The 25,844-nt window shown below is 49.4% G+C and overlaps 1 protein-coding gene across 4 annotated transcripts; it reads left to right on the top strand.

Moving 5' to 3' along the window:
• The first annotated feature begins 7,379 nt into the window (after positions 1–7,379).
• On the top strand, positions 7,380–23,291 carry VRK3 (VRK serine/threonine kinase 3). 4 transcript variants are annotated; one of them, XM_044981002.1, is made up of 14 exons: positions 7,380–7,525; positions 9,883–10,025; positions 10,503–10,646; positions 11,072–11,218; positions 12,291–12,343; positions 14,715–14,781; positions 17,479–17,563; positions 18,343–18,445; positions 19,054–19,146; positions 19,546–19,678; positions 20,622–20,742; positions 21,096–21,154; positions 21,460–21,608; positions 22,901–23,291. In XM_044981002.1, the coding sequence occupies exons 2-13, from the start codon at positions 9,884–9,886 to the stop codon at positions 21,606–21,608; spliced, it is 1,296 nt and encodes a 431-aa protein (XP_044836937.1). In that variant the 5' UTR covers positions 7,380–7,525; position 9,883; the 3' UTR covers positions 22,901–23,291. The 4 variants fall into 4 exon arrangements, with proteins under 4 accessions (XP_044836937.1, XP_044836938.1, XP_044836935.1 ...); XM_044981003.1 differs by lacking the exon at positions 7,380–7,525 and adding an exon at positions 7,584–7,668; XM_044981000.1 differs by lacking the exon at positions 7,380–7,525 and adding an exon at positions 7,717–7,926.
• The last annotated feature ends 2,553 nt before the right edge of the window (positions 23,292–25,844 follow it).

Raw genomic sequence — 25,844 nt, 5'->3', positions numbered from 1 at the left:
CACATGCACCCACCACCCTGAATAATGGCGGCCTGTCTCTTACCGGGGTCTCTAGGCATTACTACAACACAAGCTATTATTATTATTTCTTGGAGTCTAAAAGGGCACAACAAATAAATTGAACAACGTGCAATGTAAGACCTGGACAATAATAAAACTCTTGGCTCAATGAGTTCCTAAAGGACTTTTACAAGCCAATCTAAGAGGACCTAGCATCAAAATTACTGAATGTATAAATAAATGTATAAATAAACTCTAAAATGCTTCCAGACAGCATGTATAATGCTATAATACTAACATTAAACCTTGCAGAGACAAACTGAACTGTGGTAATTCATAGATTAATAGAGTGTAAGGCCAGACGGGACCATTAGATCATCTAAATCTGACCTCCTGTGTATCATAGGCCGTTAAATACCAGGCAGTTACCCCTGTATGGAACCCAATAATTTGTGTTTCACTACAGTAGAACTTCCAGGAAGGCAGCCAGGCTTGATTTGAGGACATCAAAGGATAGACAATCCACCACTTCCCTGGTAGTTTGTTCCAATGATTAATCCTCCTCACTACTAAACACAAGTGCCTTATATCTAATTTTAAATTGGGCTGGCTTTCGCTTCTAGCCACTGGATCTTGTTGTGCTTTCTACCCACTATTTTCTTGCTGTGGAGATATTTACATGCCACAATCAAGTCACTTCTCACCTCATCTTTTTGATAAACTATACAGATTAGTGTTGGGATCAAGGAGACGCGGAGTCAAGAGGTTTGTTAAGCAGGCGTCCCGAGCTCTCTTGAGCTGGGTTTTTATTAGTAATTAGAACAAAGAGCATGAGATCATAGTTACTTGTAACATATTGATTGGTTCACCCATAGCCATCTCCCTTTGTGCAATATATCATAATTGGTGAAGGGGCTACGTGAGCTATTGGAGGGGCTACGTGCACTATTGCCTAGTCTGTGCTTAATCAATAACCTGAGCATTGCTTTACCTTAAGCCAGGAGTAAATGTAATAAACACGTGTGTGGTTTGCCAGCACAGCATGTTTCACTACACCTCCCCCTTTTTGTTTTTAAGCAATTTGCAGGCATAATTCTAGCACCTCCCCCACCGCCCTCTGCTCCGTTAAGCAGAAGGTACTTTGGTTTAAAGTCTTTGCAAATACCTCCCATATATTAAGATGAACCCCCCCAGTCATTATCGGCCCCCCTTCCGTAGGGACAGTAGTTAAACTGAAAATAATTATTGTTAACAAAAGTACAGAATTGGCATTTAAGGAGGCTATTAATGCCATCATATAGTTCTCTGCCGTTTTCTCTTGTCCTGTTTTTTCCAACAGTTGTTCAGCCTGATTAGCTAGGTTCTTTACTTGGCCCCATGTGGCAGGTGCATTTCGCTGGCCCCCTCGTTTTCGGCCCGTTGTTACTTTTCCTTGTTCATCATATAAGTGTATGTTGAAGTCAGGGATGGGGTTGCTCAGTCCCTGATGCCACGCCATCCTTGTATGGTCGAACGTATCGTGCAGGTACCCAGAGCGGGCCGCTTGGTGTTGATACAGCTGCGTAACCGCGCCCCCAGGTGATTAGTGGCACAGGTTCGCTCCACTCCGGGCCAGGTAGCTGACGATAGGTTACCTTTGGAGCAGGAAGAACTTCGGTCGTCTGATAATGCCGTTGTGCCCTGGTGAAAAATTGAGAATTGAAAGGTAATAGATTTAAATGATTGAGTGTAAACAGTACTTGAGCCAGCCATTCTTCCTTTTCTGTCAGGCTGCCGGGGACAATTCCCCCTTTTTGTTTTTGCCGCAGGAGAGCAGTTTTTAATGTGCGATTAGCTCGTTCTACAATGGCTTGTCCTTGGGAATTGTATGGGATGCCAAAGGTATGCGTGATTCCCCATCGCGTGCAGAACGCTGCCATCGCTGAAGAGCAATAGGCTGGGCCGTTGTCAGTTTTTAAAGCTGATGGCTTTCCCATCACTGCAAAGGAACGAATGAGGTGATTACAGACGTGTTTGGCTTTTTCCCCTTTTTGTGGCGTTGCCCATATATAGCCAGAATAAGTGTCTATGACTACATGCAAATAGGACCAGGGAGCTAATGGTGGGAACTGAGTGACGTCCATTTGCCACAATTGGTTTGCACCTAGCCCCCGAGGATTTACCCCGATAGCGGGTCCTGCGAGGTTTCCAGTACACTCAGGGCACTGCTGAATAATCGCTTGTGCATCAGATAGTGGTATGGAAAATTGCTTGGCCAATGCCCTAGCATTTTGGTGATGTAAGGAGTGACTTTCCATAGGAGAGCAGGGGAAAGCCTTTAAGGCGTTATCAGCATAGGCATTGCCTTGCGAGATTTCTCCGGGGAAAGGCTGATGACTTCTAACATGTGCAATAAAAAATAGATGTCGTCGGTGACGTAATATCAGTTGTAGGGAAAGAAATAAACCAAGCAAATTATTATCCAAAGATGCAGTAACACAACTAGAAGCAATATTACTAACAACATTGGCAGCATACAAACTGTCTGTTATGAGGTTAACTGGTTGATCAGAAAATGTGTTAAAGGCAAGAATTAACGCAGCTAGCTCCGCACGCTGAGGAGAGCGTTGCGGTAAGGTAAACTGGGATTTCCACTGGTCATTTTTCTTCCAAGCAACCACCCCTCTGGAGGGGCCACCATCGGTGAAAATGGTAAGAGCTTCTGGTATGGGAACGGGAGATACCAAGTAGAATACTTTCAGTGGAATATGCTGAGCAACTTGGAGACGAGGATCCTTGGGAGTATGGTAAGTTACGGACCCAACATAATTGGCTAGGGCTATTTGCACCTCCTCCGAGTGCATACATGCAACTTCCCAGGTGGCGATGGGGATGGGGATAATAATGTTTACTAAATCCATGGCAAACAAGTTTAGTGCTCGATTGCGTCCTTTAGTGATTAATTGAGCAAACATTCCAGACAATGGGACGAGTGTGTTTTTGTGTGTGTGTGGTAAATACATCCACTCGAGGATAAATTCTCTCTCACTTGTATGTTGAAGTAATGCCCCCATGAATTGCTTAGTGTCCCCAAGAATGATTAAGGACGGGGGCACGTCAGGTACTGCTCTATCTACCCACCTTTCTGCCATGGCTTCGTTGACCTTATGCACTACCTCCCGTTGTTCGTTTGTTAGTGATATTATGTCTCCCGGTTGCTTTCCTAATTTTAGGGCATTAAACAGTGGAGTTAGCATAGAAGTGGGAATCTTGTAATACGGTCTTATCCAATTTATGGATCCCAGAATTTGCTGTAGTACTACATATGTTAATTTGTTTGGCAAGGTAAGTTTTGGAAGTATGGGCATGGAGTATGCTGCAAGCATTTTATGACCTAAATATTGAAAAGGTTCGGATTCCTGTATTTTTTCCGGGGCTACTACCAGACCCGATTGACTTAAGATATCCGTTAACTCACTTTTCCATGTGGTGGGTAGGGGCCTACCGGCTATTAAGATATCATCCATATAATGGTATACAAGTAGCTTTTTGAACTTATTTCTGAAAGGTTGAAGAGCAGTGTTTACAAAATACTGACACATGGTAGGGCTATTTAACATGCCCTGGGGTAACACTTTCCAATGATAACGTGTTGTGGGTTGGGCATTGTTCAGGACTGGCACTGTGAATGCAAAATACTTTCTATCCTTTTCCTGTAACGGTATTGTAAAGAAACAATCCTTTAAATCAATTATTGCCACCTGGTAGTCATAAGGGATTAAATTTGGATTGGGGAGGCCACACTGCAGGGGGCCCATTGGTTCTAGTATTTTATTAATTTCCCTCAAATCGTGAAGGAGCCTCCATTTTCCTGATTTTTTCTTAATTACAAAAACAGGAGTATTGTACGGGCTTGTAGTATGCTCAATGTGTCCATCTTTTAATTGTTGCTCAACTAATTGCTGCAAAGCTTCCAATTTTTCTTTAGGTAATGGCCATTGTTCTACCCAGACTGGTTTATCAGTTTTCCACTGTAACGGAAGAGCCTGAGGCTTACTCATCTTCCAAAATCAGTTTCGCCCCTATCTGTTCTAACAAATCTCTTCCCCAAATGTTAAACTGTAAAGGCAATATGCAGGGTTGAATATATGCTATTATGGGACCTTGTTCCTGGGATTTTACCGGTAACCATTGAGAGCTCTTTTTAGATGCTTGGCTTCCTCCTACCCCGAATACCGCAGGGGCCATCTCAGAGGGCCATTTAGGTTCCCAATCCTTTTCAGCTATGACAGAAACATCCGCCCCTGTGTCCAACAAACCGGTCAGCCACTTACCTTGGAGGTTATACTTACGTTGAGGTTTGTGCAGGGATATTCGGTGTACCAACGCCGCCACCTGTGGGTGAAAGGAAGAGTCGCTGTCGCCTTCAGTACGGGTTGATCCAAAGCCTCCTGTACGTGTTACCTGTGATTTTTCTCCAGGGAGCTCATATGGCAACAGTATCATTTGTGCCCAGGAGTCCCCTCGTCTTAAAGTAAAAGGCAGGTGACTCCAATACTGAACATATATTTTTCCCTGATAATCAGCATCAATCACTCCTGGAACTACCATAATTCCTTGTTTGCTTGCTGATGACCGAGGGAGTATAATGCCCACCGTCCCTTCAGGAAGGGGCCCTTTTAATTGAGTAGGCATTAAAAGAACTTCCCCCGGTAAGAATGAGGATTTTTCTTCTTGATTATACAAGTCTATTCCAGCACTGCCAGTCGTTGCCGGTTGTGCTCTAGTCAATTCTTCCGCCCCCGTTGTTTTTCCAGGGCCCGGGGAGGGCCCGGTTATTGGTTTCCCTGCCCCAGTCCTGATCGACATTGATTTGCCCAATGATACCCCTTGTTGCATTTAGGACATTTTTTGGAGGGCCTACCCCCTTCCTGGGGTCTTCCTTTATGTGCTCCCCCTCCGGGTGCCCTACACTGGCTTTTAAAGTGACCCGGTTTTTTGCAATTAAAACAATTTCCTGCTGGTTTATTACCTTGTCTTATAGCCCCCGCCAAAAGAGCCATAGCATGGGTTTGACTACCGACATCTGCGCAAGCCTGAATCATGTCCGCTAAAGTGTATGAGGGGCGATGTATTATAGATTGCAGTACCTTCTTGCAATCAGCATTAGCTTGCTCATAGGCCAGTCGCCGTAAAAGCTCTGTCTGTGCCTCCTCGTTATCAACCTGCCGCTGTACTGCTTCCTTGAGCCTATCTATGAACTGCGGATACGGCTCTGCAGGCTGCTGCCGGGTGGCTGTGAAAGACCTAGTCGGTTTCCCACTTACGGGAACCCTTCTGAAAGCTCTCATAACACTAAGTTTAGTACGAATATATGTATCTGGGTCTAACTCCAACTGTCCCTCTATAGTGCTAAATTGGCCTGCTCCATAAATCTGGTCAGGCGTGGCAGCTGGGGTTGAGTATCCTACAGCAGCTAACCTGAACTCACTGTCCCACACCATATACTGGGCAGGGGTCAGCACCATACGAAATAAGTCTTTCCAATCTTGTGGAGCCATCGTGTAGCCATTTCCAATTCCTTCTAAGATGCCTGCCACGAAATTAGACCTGATGCCTGTCTCTGTGATAGCTTTTCTCACCTCCCTCAGTACTGTATACGGTAGCGCCGTCCACTCTCTGGCGGCATTGCCCTGTGCATCGACTCCTGCCGCTATAGGCATTAGCATGGGCAACTCTCCCTCCCACTGATGTTCTTCCTCCAAATTCAATTCCCCCGTCTCACGCGCCAACGCAACCGCCGCCCGGACGCAGCCCCCACGATTCCCCCGGAAACAAGGCTGATCAGTTCCTTTATTAACGGAGGGATCCGAGGGCCGCTGCCCCGTATCTGACACCGCAGGCGCTGGTGGTAGCACCCGCGGGTACGGAGGCGGTGTTGTCAGCGCGAGAAGCGGGGCGGCAGTGAGAGACGCCTGTGGCCCCAGTTTTCCCACTGCCTCAGTACAGCGCTGCCACATGAGCAGGTGCTGTACTGCTGCTCTCGGTGTCTCAAAGAGCTGTGTTCCTATCTTTTGCCAATCTGCTTGCTGCAGGGACCCCTCTTCGGGATACCAGGGGCATTGGCATTCTATTTCCTTAACAAAATCCTCTACATGCCGCAGCGTAACCGCTGGGCAACCGCTCCCCTCAATGAGCTTAAATAATTCCTTAGCATGAGCCTTTTGTGGCACTGATAAATCGCTCCCCATACTCACGAGTGGCTGTTTCCAGCGGGTGCACCTAGACTATTCCAGTCGGATGAGCAGGGGTCCTCGGGATCCGGTGTATCACGTCGGGGTCACCAGATGTTGGGATCAAGGAGACGCGGAGTCAAGAGGTTTGTTAAGCAGGCGTCCCGAGCTCTCTTGAGCTGGGTTTTTATTAGTAATTAGAACAAAGAGCATGAGATCATAGTTACTTGTAACATATTGATTGGTTCACCCATAGCCATCTCCCTTTGTGCAATATATCATAATTGGTGAAGGGGCTACGTGAGCTATTGGAGGGGCTACGTGCACTATTGCCTAGTCTGTGCTTAATCAATAACCTGAGCATTGCTTTACCTTAAGCCAGGAGTAAATGTAATAAACACGTGTGTGGTTTGCCAGCACAGCATGTTTCACTACAATTAGGCTCTTTAAGAATCTCACTGCAGGGCAATTTCTTCAGCCCTCCAATAATTTTTGCATCTTTCTGCACTCTCTCAAATCGATGGTGGGATGGAAATTGTTGAAATCCTGGTGGAATTCCTCAAGGGCTTCTTTTCCATGGGTCCAGATGATGATGTCACCAATGTAGTGCAAGTAGAGTAGGAGTGTTAGGGGATAAGGCTAAGGAAGCGTTGTTCTAAGTCAGCCATAAAAATGTTGGCATGCTGTGGGGCCATGCGGGTACCCATAGCAGTGCCACTGACTTTACCTGTGTCTCTGCTTTACCTGTGCATTTTAACTGCATGTGTACATGAAGAAATCTATTTATTTTTCTACAGGTGTGAGATCTGCAAGTACCTGCACATATTGATTTTTTTTCTGATGGCTACCCAGTGCATCACATTTGGAAAAAATCTTGGATAAATTAAGAGCTTAAACCAAAGGTCAAATCAATGAGGTGCCAGTGTGAAACAGAAACTGGCCCAAAGTACCTAATGTGATTATTTCCAAACAGAATATTCCTACCTGCCAAACATCTACCTGGAATCTAACGTTGAAGTAGTGTAGATATTTCTAGTTTTTGTCAGTAATTATTTACTCGGCCTCTTCTAACTGGCCAACTATTCTGCAAACAGAACACCAGAGCTAGGTAAAGACACTTCCTGAAATGACGTAGGAGAGGAAGAATAGAGAAGTGACTGTCCGCCGTGGGTTTCCTATGTGTGAAACAAGCTGCAGCACTGCCCGCTCCAAGCCCTACAAACCGGAGGGCAAGTCTCCAAACTCACGAGACTTGCTTACAAATCAGGGCAGTTGGGGTCTTGTCACTTGCCCTCCGGTGCCTGACCCTTGAGGTACACGCGGGTCACGTCCCCCCTTCCCCACGAACAGGAGGCGCAGAGCTTCAGCTTGTAGGGCAAAGGCGTGAGACCCCCCCCCCCTCGGCAGCCAGGCCGCCCGCGCTGGAGCTGAGCCCGGGACGCCGCTGGGGTCAGAGGTGCAGGCGGAGGCGGCGGGTGGGAGCGGGCGCTCCCGCGGGAGGAGGAGCGGGGCGGAGCGGCGCAGCGGCGGCCATGGGGAGACGCGGCCGAGGCGGCAGGAGGTTGCCGCTGCTGGCAGAGCGGGCGGGCGCCGGGCGCCGAGCGATCCCCGCGGCCCGCCCCAGCCCGGCTGCAGCGGCCCCGCGCGGTGTGTCCAGGCCGCGGCGGCCCAGGCGACAGGCGAGCTGCGCGGCCCGGGACGGGGCAGCGCACGGGTAGGGCCCCAGACCCGCTCCTAGGCCGCGGGGTCGGGCAGGTGCCTGGGGCGGGACGTGGGGAAGCCTGGGGATGGGGGGCCCGGCAGCTGTCTGGGGCTGGGGTGGGATGAGGGCACCAAAGGGAATGGGGGGGGGGTCTGGGCAGCTATTTGGGGCTGGGGTGGGATGAGGGCACCAAGGGGAATGGGGGGGGGTCGGGGCAGCTATTTGGGGCTGGGGTGGGATGACGGCACCAAGGGGAATGGGGGGGGTGTCTGGGCAGCTATTTGGGGCTGGGGTGGGATGAGGGCACCAAGGGGAATGGGGGGGGGGGGGTCTGGGCAGCTATTTGGGGCTGGGGTGGGATGAGGGCACCAAGGGGAATGGGGGGGGGGGTCTGGGCAGCTATTTGGGGCTGGGGTGGGATGAGGGCACCAAGGGGAATGGGGGGTCTGGTAATAAAGGTAATAATTGGAGATATACCAATCTCCTAGAACTGGAAGGTCATCGAGTCCAGCCCCCTGCCTTCACTAGCAGGACCAATTTTTGCCCCAGATCCCTAAGTGGCCCCCTCAAGGCACTGGGCAGGTGCTTGGGGCTGGGGTGGGATGGGTAGGTGTCTGATGGGGTTGTGGGACAGGGGGAACCCCGGGGTGATGGGAGCCATCCAGGGTTCTGGTATGTCAGGGTCTTGGGGCTACAGAGCTAGGTAGGAGCCCAGGGTGGTGGGAGTGCTGGGCAGGGGCACCAGAGAGCAGTTCAGTGACAGGGACCAGGCAGCAGGTGGCTCTGGGTGACAGGAGATGCAGAGCTAGACCCATGTTGGATGGGGGCTACAGGGTAATCTGGTGCTGGACAGGGTCTCCAGGGCAGGAGTGCCTCCAGGTGATGGGGGCTGTGGGACTGGGCAGGAACCCAGCGGGGGCTGCCTAGGTAATGGGGCTGCAGTGTTTATGGCACTGCTTTGGGTTTATCTGTAGATCCAGCCCTGGCAGATGAAAGGCCCAGTGTAAGACTTGGTTTTGCAGCCCTGTTGTCACTTGAGGGTGTTGGCATGGACCTAACCTCTTCACCATCCTCCGCTACTCCCTGCTCTGTAGCAGTGCTGCTGTAATCCTGGCAATTCATCATGGGACCCAGGGTCTCGCTGTGACTTCTCCACAAATACCATACTGGGAGCCCTGCCCGTTCCCAGCGCCCTCCTATTCCCCAGCGTTCACACACACTAAGGAATTTCCCTGCAGTAGGAAAAGAAAGATTCAGTTAGCAAATGATCTGCTACCTTTAGGAACTTTAGTGACCATTTATGCATTGCCCAGATGGACAGGAGAGGGGCAGAAAGGCAGAGTGCATGCTAGGTCCTAGCAAACACAGCTGTATTGAGACTCCGGCCACCCCAGATGGTTCAGAAACTGTCTCACTTACTGTTGAGGTTGATAATGGCAGATGCTTTCCCCACTGCTAGTTTGGAGACTCCGCTTGCAGCATTATCTAGGGGCTGGAATGAGGACTCCTGGGTTCACAGAATATCAGGGTTGGAAGAGACCTCAGATGGTCATCTAGCCCAACCCCCTGCTCAAACAGGGCCAATCCCCAGACAGATTTTTGCCCCAGATTTGTCAATGGCCCCCTCAAGGATTGAACTCACAACTCTGGGTTTAGCAGGCTAATGCTCAAACCATGGAGTTATACCTCCCTGTCATCTCTGTGCAACTGATTCACTGTGTGGTCTTTAAATAATTTCATCTCTGTGTGCCTCATTTTCCTGATCTTTGCAGCTTAGTTAATTACACGTTTGCTCTTACAATAATATGCAAGCTGAGAGCCTCTGATGGTAGGTGAATGGACGTCTCCTCTTAGTAAACCCCTTTCTCCAGAGACGCAGCCACCAAAACACCAGAAAAAACTTTGAAAAGTTGACTTCTCGCTTCAGCTCTGACACCCTTCCCTGCTTTGCCTTGGTTTGTTTTTCAGAATGATCAACTTTTGCCCGCAATGTGGCCAAAAGGTAGAGACGGCATTTCATTTCTGCCCTGTCTGTGGGAATAAGCTGCCTAAAGAAGATAATGAGGAACCAATGCAACTCACTCCAGATGCGTCTCTGTCCTCTCTGAAAGGTAGGTAAGATTGGGTTAAACAGCAGCCTCATTGGATAGAGATTCCAGATTAGCCAAAGCCCCCTGATTACAAGCAGTTGTGGAGCATTGGCATACCAAGTACACGTCTGTCTGAATAGATCCTCTTATTGCCTGCTTTAGGGTGTGCAAAATTGTTGCCTTTGATGGCAGTGCTGTAGAGGGGAGTGAATGCAATCTGACCTGAGGAGTAGAGTCCCAGGACTCCTGGGTTCTGAACCAGCTCTGCCACAGGCTCACTATGTGACTTTCTCTGTGCCTCAGTTTCTCCATCTGTAAAATGGGGCTAACAGTACCGACCTGCTCTGTGGTGCGGGAGGGGTGTGGGTGTGAGGTGTTTCACCATAAAGGGCTTTGAGCCCCGTGAATGGAAGGTGCTGTAAGTGCAGAGTGTTATGATTGACAGTCTTTGGAATAACGTGGACGGCATTGTGCGGGTTTGTTTCTTTAATCGTTCAGCCCTGAGGCAGAATGAGCCAGTTCCAGAAACAAGAAAGACAGTGGAGTGGATATCTTCTGAGAAAATACCAGCTTCCACTTCGACTGAAGAGGAGGTTCGGAGCCCACAGGCTGCTTCCCCAAGTACCAAGGTGGCATCGAAGGGTGAGAGCAGGGGTGTTCCTCAGCACTGCTGTGCTCATGTAGGGGTGGGGCAGATAGATACTTCATGACACTTAGGGTAGCGCTGGAGCACTACAGAGGTGGCTTGTTCAGCCCTTGTGTCATCCTGCCATCCTGTCCCTTCCCTTCCCTACCTCCTGGCTGAGGTACAGGGTGGTATGGATGGGTTACAAGAGATGTTTGATTGTCCACTGCTGGAAGGAGAATACGTGAAACCCAGGGCCTCACTGAGGGAGCAGCGTGAAGTGTCTGGGAGTGAGATGAGGAGCTGTATCAGGCTGGGGTGGTATTATCACAATGTCTCTGGTTGGAATCTGAGCTGTGGTGTGCTGGAGAGCAGCCAGACTCACTCTGTCTGTAGTGTCCTGTTATCTGATTAGAGCTCTGCTTTTGTCTCTTCTCCAAAGCAAAGTTCAGTTCCCGATCTCCCCGGCGGCTCAAGTCCACCTCCGTGGCACCTCTCCCAGAGGGCAAGATCCTGACCGACCAGAACAGCAAGCAGTGGAAACTGGGGAAGCTTCTGAACCAGAGCGTGTGTGGGCTGATGTATGAAGGTGCTGTGCAGTCTCATCCTGGGATGCGGTCTGAGGGAGGATGATGATGATGGGGGGTGGGGAGTAGAGGAAGAGTATCCCTCCCTTCCTCTCTTCTTGTGGCATGCTGAAAGCTCAGCCCACTGGGGAGGTTCCCTCGGGGGATGTGGAGAGAGGGGGAACTGCTTTTTGAAAGAGATAATTGAAGCCTCTTGCTGACACTTCCCAGTTTGCAGACAGAGCTAATCACAGGTGAATTTGCATCTTAGGTAAATAAGGGATTTAACTGCCCTTCTTCATCCTGATCCTGCCTCCTCTGACTCTTTCTGCTTAGCAGACTCCCTGATTGCCATGTACAGTGCAGCAAGAATCCTTTGCTCTGTCTGCAGCAGGTCTTCCAAAGAGATGCCCTCTGCAAAGGATGCTGGAAATGCATCCAAAGTTCTACCCAGCATATGTCTGGGTAGTATTTAAAATCTGAGGGTTAGACTATTAAATCTTCTCTCCATTTTTGAGCATCCCTCTTCCACCCCATGTCACACACAAGTGGAAACAACAAGTTCTGAGCCTTGAAGGAGGCCATAGCTGTTCCATTCTTCGCTTATGTGGAAAGGGACAGCATTGAAGGGTTGAAAGCCATTGATCCATCTCCTGTCCATAGGAGAGGATAACATGCACCCTCGGCAGCTCTCTCATTGGCTTAGGATCTTACACAGTTTTCTATATTTGTGTTTTGTCAGAAGCCCATGGCACATCTCTCTCCTGGTACTGATGAATCATTTTATTTACATACCACGTTTAAAGAGCAGAGTCTCTTGATACTACACCCACGCCTAGGTGCTCCAGTGCCTGTTGCTTTGGCAGTGTCTGGAGAGAGTTGAGACAAAGGTCCTATAACTCTGAAGCAAGGTGGGAATTGTCATGCAGCCACTTGCAAAGAGGCCTCCACAGATGGTATTTTCACAGTCCCAAGGTGAGGGAGGCAGAGGATAACTGAGAATCAAGCCATTCTTGCGCTAGTTTCTGAGCAGCTAGAATTCCAAGTACTTCTGTCCCATGCACCTGTAACCTCATTTGTTCCATCCTTCCACAGCACAATCAGCATCTGGAGCCTGCCCTCAAAAGCAAAGATACTTTCTCAAACTTGTGAGTTCTGGTCTGTTCTGTGTATGGGGCCCTTTGGTCTGACCTACCAGCACTGCTGGTATCATGGCAAAAGGAGTGGTAGAATGCAGAAGCTCAGATGATTATAATGGTTCCCTCTAGTCTTATTCTCCATAAGATTTCACAGTGTTAATTAGCATCATCGTCTTTGTTGTTGCAGGTGAAGTTAGTCAGAGAAATGAGGAAATAAACCGCCTAGGTTAAAGACCTAGTACAACTCCCATGGGCATCTTGCTTAGACTTCAATGGAAGCTGGATCAGGAGGCCCTTAATAAACAGTAGTGAGCAAAGCTATAAGGAAAACAGATCTAAGGATTTAAAAAAGCCACCCCAAAGGGGCTGCCCTGTAGATTACAAAGCTAAATTCTACCCTCCGATACACCTCTGCAGTCCTGTTGATTTCCTGGTTGTAAATGAGGGTAGACTTTGTCCCCTTTGTTTATAAATTTAGTATGTCATAGGATCTTCTTTAAGCCTGTTTTGTAAAGGTTAACAACAACAAAACTCTAGAAAGTGTTATTTAAAACCCTGGTGTATGTATGTTTTGTGTTGTTTTTTGTCCCCAGAACTACTGAACACTCTTTAGTCTGGAAATTGACTGTAGATCTAACATTGCGCTCTTCTGAGCTGTCACCTTTCTTTAATGCCAGAATGAGTTTATAAAGTCAAATGCTGACTGATCTATATTTGTTACCCTGTGTCAGCTCCCCAGGCATCTGCCAGTCCAGCCGGGCTCTCCAGAACTGGCATCATTCCTAATCATAAATTGAAATTTCACTGACTGTTCTTGACAATGCATGAGCCAGAGTGGTATCCAGGTCACTGTCCTGTGTCTGCCTTGGCTCATCTGCATAATGGGATTTAAAAATTGTCATTGGCAAAACCCAGGGATGGTTTTAGGAAGAATGTGCCCACTTTTATAGTCATTGGAATAGTGTCACTGGAACTGTGCCAGGGAAGAACCAGTTAAAAGGTGCAGAGGAAAACATTACTAGGGAGCCTTCTCCAACAAAGGGTTAACCAGAAATGTTTAACACCACAAAGATTGCCAGGAAATCTTAATCTGTGTTTGTTGACAGTACTGTAGAGCAGTACCAACTCTCCCATTCAGCAGTCCCATCCCAGGCCAGCACCACCCACCCCATCTGCCCTGACACTGCATTGTTTCTATGGCCCAAATCCCTCCCTTTGCAGTGGCAAAGGATTATGGGATATGGTAGGACACTGGTTTTGTTCATGGACACAAGGTCCCAGTGGTGGGTGTTGAGGGTTTAGAAAGCAGGATAGATTCTGTACATGTTCCACCAGCCAAAATACTCTTGGTCAGGAAGTACTGAAAGAATTCTGCAGTTTGTTAATCTGCGCCAGCTGCCGATTTACAGCACTACTGGCCACACTGATATCATTAGCCCCGCCCAAACTGGGCCAGTGGATCTAAAATTGTCATCTCTCCCACTCTGTGATGTCTCTCCTAAGTTAGCATGTGGCATCCTGCAGCTTCTGGATAATACATTCAGGCCATTAGGGAACTGCAGTGACAAAAGAGCAATACCAAATGCGTGTGGACAGACACATTCTGGTGTGTAAGAAGGCGTTCTGGGAACCCCAAAGGGTTTGGGGCTCAGTACAGCACCCAGACATTTGGCTACAGCTTCTCAGGGGCAGGAAGTGGCATGAGAACAAGCTTTGTTGCCAGATTTCTGGTACTTCTTGGCAGGCTGAACTACAGGGGGAGTGGCCTTTAGGGGTTCAGTGCAGCCCCTGTTATTAGAATTCCCATGTTATCTGATATGGCCATGCCCCTGCTGTGGACAAATAGTTTCACCTTCAAGGCTGTCACCTGGCTCCTTCCACCAGCCCTGAGTGGCCTGAGGAAACTCATAAAACCAAACTTTAGTAAGCTCCTCCATTGGAAGGCTCCTACCCCAGAAAGAGCTGCAGGATCACACAGTTCTGACCAGTTTAGAGGGCTGTCTTCATTCTCTGGGGCACTTAGGTACCTGCAGAGAGTACTGAGCAGTAGCACTTGAGCTGTCTGTCCTGAGACCTTCCCATGCTTGGGTTAGCTGTGCTATATTGATAGTGGGAGGTGGTGTGGTTCAGTAGATGGGGCACTGGACTGAGAGGCAGGAGACCATGTTCTGTTCGTAGCTCTGCCACTGACCTGCTGGATGACTCCCCCTCTCCTTAGACCCCTCAGTCCAGCAATGTGAGATCCATAGGTGAGAAGGGCTAGGGCAGGATTCTTACACTCGCACGCTCCCTAGTAAGTGGACGTGGTGGTGATACTGATGCAGCACATTGCTGAATGTAAAACAGTGCAGCTTCATCTCTCTCTCCTCCCAACCCTCAGGACGCCAAAGATGGCAGGATCTACAATGAGCAGATCTTCCTGCAGCGAGCAGCAAAGAAAATCACAGGTAAGTGCCATTCCTGGATGGTTGGGTTCCCAACCTGCATGTCCTCCCTGTGCATCTGCTAGGAGACACTCCAAAGTCTAGACTCAGGCCTGGTCTACACTAAGCGTTTAAACCGGTTTTAGGAGCGTAAAACCGATTTAACGCCACACCCGTCCACACTGAGAGGCCCTTTATATCGATATAAAGGTCTCTTTAAATCGATTTCTGTACTCCTCCCTAACGAGAGGAGTAGCGCTAGTATCGGAATTACCATATCGGATTAGGGTTAGTGTGGCCGCAGATCGACGGTATTGGCCTCCGGGTGGTATCCCACAGTGCACCACTGACCGCTCTGGACAGCAATCTGAACTCGGATGCAGTGGCCAGGTAGACAGGAAAAGCCCCGCGAACTTATGAATATTTCCTGTTTGCCCAGCGTGGAGCTCCGATCAGCATGGGTGGCGATGCAGTTAAAAATCAAAATAAAGAAAGAGCTCCAGCATGGACCATGCGGATGTGATTGCTGTAAGGGCAGGCAAATCTGTTCTATCAGCGCTCCGTTACAGAAGACGAAATTCAAAATCATTTTTAAAAAATCTCCAGACAGACGCCATAGCAGGGACTCAGCGCACTGCTGCGTGACAAGCGTAACGGAGAGCCAAAGAATCAAATGGACGCTCATGGACTGGAGGACTCAAGCTATCCCACAGTTCCTGCAGTCTCCGAAAAGCATTTGCATTCTTGGCTGAGCTCCAAATGCTTCTAGGGTCAAACATAGTGTCCGCGGTGGGTCAGGGCATAGCTTGGCAATTTACGCACCCCCCCACCCACCCCCAGAAGTGAAAGGGAAAACAATCCTCTCTTGACTCTTTTACATGTCACCCTATCTTTACTGAATGCTGCAGATAGACGCGATGCTGCAGCACTCGACACCAACATCCTTGCTCCCTCCCCGCCATGGGTGGCTGATGGTACAATATGGCTGATATCCATCGTCATCATGAGCCTATTGGCACATGGGGCAGTGCAAAAGGACTGGTAACCATGCCGACTAGCATCAGTGAGGTCGATCAAGGGCGCCTGCTCCTAATTTTTCCTGGTAGATGGTGCAGTATGGCTGGTAACCATCTTCATCATAGCAACAGGGGGCTGAGCTCCATCAGCCTCCACCCTTCATGTGTAAAGAAAAGATTCAATTGCCCCTGGACTAGCAGCGGGATGCTGGGCTCCTCTCCTCCACACTGCTTAATGTCCTGTCTGGACTATCATAGCAGCTGGAGGCTGCCTTCCACTCATTTCTCACTAACAAGTCACTGTGTCTTATTCCTGCATTCTTTATTACTTCATCACACAAGTGGGGGGACAATGCTACGGTAGCCCAGGAAGGTAGCCATGATCATCTTATTACCAATTTATGGTATGGTAGATGGTACAGTATGGCTGGTAACCATCTCTGCTGTCATGCAAAAGCAAAAGCATGCTGCTGTGTAGCGCTGCTGAATCGCCTCTGTCAGCGGCATCTAGTACACATACGGTGACAGTCACAAAAGGCAAAACAGGCTCCATGATTGCCATGCTATGGCATCTGCCAGGGCAATCCAGGGAAAAAAGGCGTGAAATGCTTGTCTGCCGTTGCTTTCCCAGAGGAAGGAGTGACTGATGACATTTACCCAGAACCACACGCGACAATGATTTTTGCCCCATCAGGCACTGGGATCTCAACCCGGAAATTCCAAGGGGCGGGGGAGGCTGCGGGAACTATGGGATAGCTTCGGAATAGCTACCCACAGTGCAACGCTCCAGAAATCGACGCTAGCCTCGGACCGTGGACGCACACCACCGATTTAATGTGTTTAGTGTGGCCGCGCGCACTCGATTTTATACAATCTGTTTTGCTAAACCGGTTTATGTAAATTCGGAATAATCCCGTAGTGTAGACGTACCCTCAGGTGACTCAAATAATTGGCTGACCTGTGCCTCAAAGAGTGTTGAGTGCTAACCAGAGTGTTTAGAAATGACTCTCCCAGGAGCAGGAAACCTCAGAGTGTCTGTTGGGAAGCACCTTCTCATTCCCAGCTGCACTCAGAGGAGTTCCCTTGCTGAAGGGTTGTCTCTGTGTCATTGACAGCTGTTTAACTCTGCACCCTGACCCCTCTGGGGTTGACAAGAGCACATCCCATGGCTGTCCCATCAACCTTGGTTGTGTAGAGCTGCTCTCTGTCCAGCTAGCTAAGCCTGGGGCACTCCAGTCAGGGCATGAAGTCTGGGACCTGGACAGCAGAAGGAGTAGGGATCCAGGTCAAACCTGCCCCTTTGTGATTCCAACCACCCTTATATGTGGGACATAGGTCTCCATGCCATTCCCCTTCTCAGAGTACCTAGGGCTGTAGCATCCCACACTCTCCCACTTCCCTGGCCTGGATCTGGCATCCCCACACCTCTGTCTCCCTCCCCTCATCCAACCCTTCCTGTAACTCTTGCTGCCTGCCACTGATTCCCGCAGAGCTTTTAGTATCACGTCTGGTTGCCTGCTATGCTGGCTTTTATGGGGGCGGCTCAGGTGAGAGGATGAGCCTTGAACTCTCGATTGCCCGGTGCAGAGGGTCTGTATCTGCGGGGGAAGGAAAGGCGCTGGGTGGGTGCCCTCACTGTTTGCAGAGTTCCTTTGCCAGCAGCATGGCAAATCTGTGCCAATCTGTCCTATTGTCTCCCTCCTAGTGGATAAGTGGAAGAGGATGCACTCGGTACCCTTGCTGGGGATCCCAAATTGCATTGGCTTTGGACTCCATGAGAGTAACTACAGGTAAGGCAGGTCTGTGAGCTGCCAGATAGGGACAGCTGGGGAGTTCCCTCCTGCCCAGGAATCCTCTATTCTCTTTATCTCCTCGCTCCCCACTGCCAGACTCTTGCTGCAGCCTCTCGCTTCTCCCTCACAATATCACCCTTTTCTGTTTCCCCCCAGCTACTGACCCACTGTCTATGCATTGGCCCTCTCTCATCTGATTACTGTAACTGCAGCTTCCTGGGCCTCCTTGTCTCTCCTCCCAGTTAATCTCTCCAGACTGTAGCAGGTAAAGTCCTCTTCCCCTCCTGCTGTGCTGACCTGCATCAGAGTGCTACCCTGCTGCTGTCTGCTTCCTGCCATTCTCTCTCCCAGCCGCTTCCTTCATCCCCTTCTTCCACTCTTGCTTTTGCATCTTCTTTCATGTTGCTGCTAAGGCTTGGAACACTCTCCACTCCCTGTGCACATAGTGACTTCTCTCTCTTCCACCTCCTCTTCCCAGGAATCCTCCTTCCTGCTGTCCCTTCTACCTTGCCTGGCATCTTGACTGTCTTCGCCTGTGGGCTGTGTGTGGAGGGGAACGGGTAATCTGTCAATAGTACTTCAGAGGGAATGCTGATCTGCCAGTGTCTCTCCCTTTCCCCTCCACAAACAGGTTCTGTTGTCAAATACAAGGGAAGCTGTGCCTTTGTTAAACTAGAGAGAAAGGGAAACCAATTCAGGTCAAGATTGGTAGATGAGCTACCCAAATAAGCTTTGAGACCCTCCCATGTCAGGTGCTCTTCTCTCCTCTCTCACAGGTTTCTGGTGTTCCCTGAATTAGGGCGAACTGTTCAGTCAATCCTGGACGATGGCACAAACCTACTGACGGAGAAACCGGTTTTTCAGATCGCCATTAGGGTGGTATGTGGCAGGCCAATGCTTTTGGGGGTTGTTCAGAGCTGGATTCTCTCTGGCCTTTGCAAGGATGCTAGTTCCAGTGCAGGCCAGGATTGGGACCAATGCGTCATGGATTCATGTGCAGCTGCTGCTTAGTGCATGGCCTCCAGGGGAATGTTGGGGAAACATCATCACTTTCTAAACACATGCACAAAAGAGCTAAGTGAAATCGGTCAAACTTACTAGAGTAACTTCCTGAGGGCCAGACTTTCTGAAGCACTGAGCACCCACAAATCCCACTGAAGTCAATGGGAAAGAGCAACTTTTGCTAAGCACCTTTGAAGATCAGGTACAGCAGCCTGAGCAGGGCTCCAGTCTCTGATCTCTGAATAGGGTAACATGGTACTAGGGCATGGGGCTGGCTGGGGCCATTGGTGATGAACTTGTGGGTCTGTTAATGTTCTACCCCAAGGAAATTGAGAGACAGAGTGAATGGGGCCCCCCTGAATTTCTCAAGTGCCTCCCAACAGGGAAGAGCAGAGTGGAAGAGGCTGTGCAGTTAGCCTGCTCCTTTGTCTCCCAGCTGCCAAAAGGGCTGTGTGAGGGTCTGACATCTCTTGTTCTGCCCCTAGCTAGACTCCCTGGAGTACATCCATGGAAACGAGTATGTGCATGGGGACATCACAGCAGAGAACATCTATGTGAACCCAGACGACCTCACAGAGGTAGGAAATGAGAACTGCAGGAGCAGAGAGAGGTAGCAGAAGTGGGGCAATGCCCTAGCCAGAGTATTCTCTTATGGAGTGGGGGGGTTGATTCCTGGCTACATCCTGTGTCAGTGCAGCCCCATAGCAGGTGCTGTGTGCGGGATTGCAAGAATCACTATACCCCATGTGTTCACCCCCCAGGGAAATGATTTTGGGCTCCCATCAGTCTCTGCATCTTAAGGGGTGGTGTAGGGAGAAGGGGTGGAATCTCTTGGAGGAGGGAGGATCACATAACCTGGAGAGGGGACGTTGGGAGATGAGGGGCTCCCTGGTTCTCCCAGAGCAGCAGTGCTCTCCTCCTTCCCCTTGCGTGGTCGCCCAGGAAGATATTTCACAGTTTCTCTCTCTCTCCCCTAGGTCACCCTGGCGGGTTACTGCTTTGCATTCCGATACTGCCCGGGAGGAAAGCATGTGGCTCAGCATGAAGGCAGCAGGACTCCTCACGAGGGCACCATTGAGTTCATGAGCCTGGATGGGCACAGAGGAGCTGGTGAGACCACAGTCCCTGACGGGTTGGCGAGACTGTGACAGCTCTCCTCCCTGGCCATCTCTGCCTGTCTCCTTCCCCCTCACTATTCTTCCATTAGTTGTTAGTAACAGCTTCCTCTCTGGTCAACCTGCTGCTCTCTCCTCCCATGCAGCTGCTCCGCTACTTCCACAGTCGCCGCATGACTCAGGCAGGAGCGTGACATGGTGGGAGAATGTTTCCATCCCATGCAAGGTCGTGGTAACCCAGCCATGGAGGGGAGTGGAAATCCAAGACAGTGGGTGCTGGTTTAATGGGTATCTGTAAAGCTTGGCAGAGTGCATTCCTTGCTGAGTCAGGCCAATGTACAGGGCAGGGGGGTTTCCCAGCCTGGGTCCAATTGTGGTCTCATGGCCATCTCCATGAGATGCTTGTGGAGATGAAGTGCTCAACCTGCTCATCAGAGAGGAGGACATTGGAGGTTCTGACATGGACCACACAGCAGTGAGAAGGAACTGGAGACATGGTTGGCCAGTTCGCCCCACCCTTTATCACCTCAGACAGAGGCATAAGGCGAGTCAGGGCGCATGTGTGGACCAACAGACACTACTTCAGATTCTGCGACTCCAGGCGTGTGCTGTGCATGTGTAACCTTCAGTGGAATACAATTGGGACCATCACTCAAAGAAGAGCTGAGGCACAAATTGGTGAAGAGGCCCTCCCAAAGTTGCAGTGAATTGGTGGCTGAGCTGGAAAAAGAACCCAGGAATCCTGACTCAAACTACTAGGCCACTCTACTAGGAAATGTTTCCTGCTGTTCAGCCTTATGCTTTCCAGAGCTCAGTTCTATACTGTCCCCTTTGGGGGAGGGACCCCCTTGAACCATGCCTTTTTGGGTATTACTCCCAAACTCTGCATTTCTCACTGTGTTTCCTGAGCTGCTGGGTTTCTCTCACTCTCTCATCAGGACCATCTCGCCGGAGTGACCTGCAGTCTCTGGGCTACTGCATGGTGAAGTGGCTGTGTGGCGTCCTGCCCTGGACTGATGACCTGGCTGATGTGCACAAGGTCATGGAGCAGAAAGAGAGGTGAGCCCTGGGGTTGGGGACCCTGCCTACCATTCTGGGGAGCCCTGGGTGGAAAGCAGTGAGGGAAGGGGGTTCAGAACTAATGGGGGACTCAATAGCTCTGGTGCAGATCTTGGGGTGTCTGAAATCTGTGACTGTAAGTGCTGCCTCCCATGGAAGTAGCTGGCCAAACTCCTCTTGACCGCAGTGGGAGCAGGACCCACCCTGAAATCACTGTGTGGGCAAAATGGGCCGGAGGGTGTGAGCTGAGCTGGTCATCTTGAACCGCATTCACCTGTCCGCATCGCTGGGGGCAGTTTGTTCAGTCCCTTCTTTCTTGTTTAATGGCGTTGTCCGTGTGCTTAACGCTGTAGGTACAAAACAGACGTGGTCGGGCTTCTGCGACTGTGCTTCGGCCGAAAACCGATTCCAGGTATGGACTTGTACTGAGTGTGGCTGCGGGACCTAGTGGGTCGCTGTGTGTGAGGGCTGATTGTTCACTGAAGGTAGAAACTGGCCTGTGTCTCCCATGCAGTCTCAGCTGACGGGCTGTGTCTGACCATAGTCATTCTAAACCCTTTGCTGCAGTGCCATTCTGCTCATGAACTAGTAGCCTTGACCGTGAGAGCTGTCCAGGGAGTTGTTTAGCATCTGGCTTAGCAACGCAGGGAGTGAGTGCTGGGGCTGCTGCTCTGGAGAACCACAGCCATTCCTGTGAGTGTCTGTACCACTTTGCAGATGCCCTGCACAACTACCTGCAGCAAGCCCTGGCCTTGGCCTTTGAAGAGGAGCCAGACTACGAGGCACTGCGAAAGCTCTTGGGGAAGCCGCTGGAGATGAAGAGAGCTTCAGCTTATGACTCGGTGGACCTCAAGGTGGTGCCTTAGGTAAGGCGTTTCCTATGGGGGTAGCAGGTTGGGGGAAGCACAGTCACGCCCCCGCCCCAGGAATAGTGGAATATGGTACTTCAGCTGGCAGTGGTGACCACGGCCTTGTTATCTGATTTCCCCTCCGCATGTGAGTCTAACATGGTAAGCAGGGAGGAGGCTTCTCTCTGCACTGGGTGTGAAGATCTAGGAGGGCTAAAGGGACTCTGACTGCTCCAGTGGGGCTTGTTAACCCTTAGAGCACCGAGGGTGCTCATTTTCCATTCCTCAGCCCTCCTTCCCCACTTGAGCACCCTGCCCCTCCCTCCCACCTCTTTATGATCAGTTTCCTTCCCATCTCCAGTTGTGTTGAGAATGGGTGGTGGGTCTTGTGGAGAACATGCATGTGGGTTCAAAGAAAAATGTTGGCAGCAGGGAATAGGGCTTCCTGTCAGGAAGAGTGATGCCCCACCCTGCTTCCTCACAGCTGGGGAGCTTCACATGCTGGCCTCGGGTCTCTCTCCCTAACACTGTTCTTATTTATCATCATCAGGGAACTCAGCAGTTCTGAAAGGGTTAAGATGTCCTGAGGATCACTTCTCAGTACAAGGGAGCTGGTTGGCTGTTCCCAAAGGCTGGAGCAACATCAGAACTTGTGGCACTGTTCTTTGATGCCAAATGTGCCTAACCTGGTCAGATTGGCTTTGCCTCTCTGTGTCCCTGCGGCTCGCAGACAGACTGTTGAGTAAGAGCCCTTTCTGGGTAGGGGGCAGGAGGAATGAAGATGTGCACAGCCTTTAGGTAGAGAGCTGCCCAGCTTCATGCCACGCTCGTCCTTTGAAGCAGGCTCCTAGAGCTCCGCTTTCTCAGGGACGCTGACTGAGCAGTGAACACTCACTCTATTCCCTCCTTGGAGGTATAGGTGTAGCCCTAGTTTTGCTGAGTTCTGACAACTTGCCACCTTCAGAAGCGCCCATGGCTAGTCTAAGGTCTCTCTGTGGTGTCCATCATCTTGGGATCTAAGGTGGGTAGAGAATGTGTTCCTGCTAGATCAGGCAGCACGTGGCTGGTCAAGTCCACCTAAATCTGCTAGCTAAAACGTCTCTCCCATCTTGGAGGCTGTAAAATTTGTTGGTAGCCACCAAGGTATTGAACCAAGTTCAGCCCTAGCACAATCTAGCCAATTCACGTAGAGACTTGGCCCTTGTCTCAGCTTAGAGTCAGACCCAAGTAAATTGGCTCCAGGTGGCACTGCCAACAGCACTGACACATGCTCCATCCCCTGATTTATGTTGTTCTTTGTGGCTTTTCAGATCTCAAGAAACTGACAAACTGTGAGAGGTTTAACCTATTGGAAGGGCCCTGCTCTGGGGCAGCCAGCTCCTGCTGTCCTTCATTACACACCTGTTCTAGATTTCCTTGGGGGTTTGATAGGGATTGTTTTTAGGGCTTTTACAGTGATTTTTAGAAAGCTGACTTTTGAGCCAGTGCTGTAGCTTAATGAGCTCCAGCTAATGTGAAGACTAAACCCCTGCTTGGCAGATGGCTGCCCCAACCACTGTTTGCAACTACCTAGCAACTGGGAGCGTTGCCATACTGACACACACTGAGCCCGGTGAAGGGAAAAGAAATCAGGGGGGTTTAAATGTTTGTATCCTGCCTAATAAACATTGTTTGTTTTGTAATAAACGCTTTGTGGATGGATCCCAAGGCTCTGTTTTCTATATTGATCCAGGGCATGTAGGCTCTTTATTTAAATAATCCTATTTGGCATCTATAACCTTTTCATGAGACCTCAAAGCACTTTTCCAGTGATGGCATGCTTTCAGATGAGGAAGTGGAGGCACGCAGGTGAAGTAACTTGGCTAAGCTCACAGGCAGTGACTCAGTGGCAGAGCTGGAAAGAGAACTCCTGTCTCCTCATACTCAAACCACCAGACTAGGTTGTCTTCCCTGAAAACTAATTGGAAGGAAATTGTAGTAGCCGGTTATGATACAAAGCACCAAGTGTGTGAGTCATGAAATTTCCCCCCTGTTCAATAAGCTGAGTAAAGATTCCTGCAGCAATGGCCTGGGAGCCTAAAGCAGAGTGGCCCTGTTAATAAAACCCTCCTCATTCTTCAACCTCTGCTCAAGCCAACATTCCTCCAAGGCTGGATTGACACTGCCTTGTGGAAGATGGAGCCATGCACCAGCTGTGAACCAGTAGGGAAGCTTGCTAGGACTGGCCTTTGCTACCTTATTTTTCTACAAGAGATTTAATTTGTTACATTGTTACAGGGGGGGCAAATGGTCAGGAGCCATACAAGAGGAAATATGGGCAAGTAAGAGCAGAGGCCTGAAAAGTTTCTAGATTTGCCTGACTAGCTGTGTGACCTTGAACAAGTCAGTTAGCCTTGCTGGGGTTTGTCTGCACCCCTTCGAGATAAGGAAGCTAGGTTTTTCATGTGGTTTGAGATTTATCTTTAAGCTGTTACCCTTACTCAGAAACAATACAGGCTGGCTCTCTGTGAGGTCAGATACATGCCATTTTCATGTGAGAGTCATTGACATAATGCTCCTTTGAGCCATAAACTGCAAATTTATTTTGTATAGTTCTAGTCTGCATTTTCTCCCTGCTAGGAATTCCTTATGTGAACTCACTACCAACTGATGCAGGTATAAGCCCTACATGCATGAGCCAGGGTCATTGTCTCCAGTGAATGCTACTTTTAAAAGCAGTCCCCTGCCCTGAAGACTTAAGTAGAACTAATACATATAGTGTAGTGCTACTGCTGACATGAGATTGGGGGTCAAAAGCTTTCCCTCACTCCCTAGAGAGGAAGGAGCCAAAGGCATTTAAGAGGGCCACAAGAAAGCCACCTGTGTAGAAGTGTGTGCAGGTCACATCTCCCACCATCCCTTAAGCTGTAAGTAAAAAAAAAAGTTGTGGCCTTTCTGCTTGTAAGTGTAACTCAGGGGTTCTCAAACTGGGGGTAAGGAACCCTCAGGGGATCATGAGGTTATTACAGGGGGAGGATCACGAGCTGTCAGCCTCTATCCCAAACCACGCTTTGCCTCCAACATTTATAATGGTGTTAAATATATTTAAAAGTGTTTTTAATTTATAAGGAGGTGGTCGCACTCAGAGGTTTGTGATGTGAAAGGGGTCAGCAGTACAGAAGTCTGAGAACTACTGGTGTAACTGCTGCAAGGCTGGGTGCAGCTGGACACAACAAATGCCCCTGAAAGGCCGTCTCAGTACCTGTCAGAATCCCACTTCTGGCTTCAGAGTTGATTCACTACTTCCCATTGTGATCAGAATTGCTAACACAATGTGCCTAGGCTTTGATGTTCTACAGGGATAGAGCCACATGCTAAAATCTACTTTGTTTCCCATTTGTCTAGGTGGTTGGAAGAGCCTTAATACAACACCTGGCTACTGACTTTTGGCCAAATCCATAAAAGTATTTAAACATGTAACTGCCATGGAGGAGGTGGGCTTCTAGGGGGTGTAGAGCTAGGTTTTTACATCCCAAGTCAGTATAATCACCTGCTTTGTCAACCTGTGCCAGATCATAATTTCCAACTCTCAGCATTTTTTTTCTTTAGTAGGTTGCTATAGAGGAAGTATAAGAGTCAGGAGTTGTAGCAGATGTTCATGGGGCTTATAGATGACTAGCTGTTACACAAGGAGGGTGAGGTTATTTACAGTTGCAGACTAAAAACTGAACCAGTTCCACTGCACCTTGACAGATGAAAGTGCCTTAGGAACCCTGCTTCTCTATGGTCCAGCTTTATGATCCATCTGCCAAACAATCAGGCTAGTTCTAGGAGAGCAGCTCAAGCTCTGGAAGAAGCCAGGCTTTGTCAGTTATGTGCCTCCTGGGGATGCAGTATTCTCAAATCCAGCTTGTGAAAGTGACAATAGGATCCTGCTTGATAAGCTGCTGCTTTTCAACCTGTAAATGCTCAAGCTGGTAGCTGTAGAAAATAAGCCAGTGCTTGCAGCTGCTAATATCTGTTCTATAACAGTATTAGTTGTAAAGAGACCATGGATCAGCTATAACCAACAGCCTTATCTAGTAACTTGGAACAGGTGACAGACTTGAGTTGAGGCTCCTGCCAATGACATTGTAACAGCCTGGGTAAGTCACTTCACCTTTCTGTGCCTTGAGGCATGTCACTGTTATACAACTTTGTCCCTTCACAACCAGCTCCTTTATCAGACACAAGCACTGCCCCTGTTTTGTTTTTTTTAAACAACACAGACAAGCA

This window comes from Mauremys mutica, chromosome 11, assembly GCF_020497125.1.
Source record: "Mauremys mutica isolate MM-2020 ecotype Southern chromosome 11, ASM2049712v1, whole genome shotgun sequence".
Lineage (NCBI taxonomy): Eukaryota > Metazoa > Chordata > Testudines > Geoemydidae > Mauremys > Mauremys mutica.
Note: the sequence above shows the minus strand (reverse complement) of the source record. Positions and strands in the feature narration are given on the sequence as shown.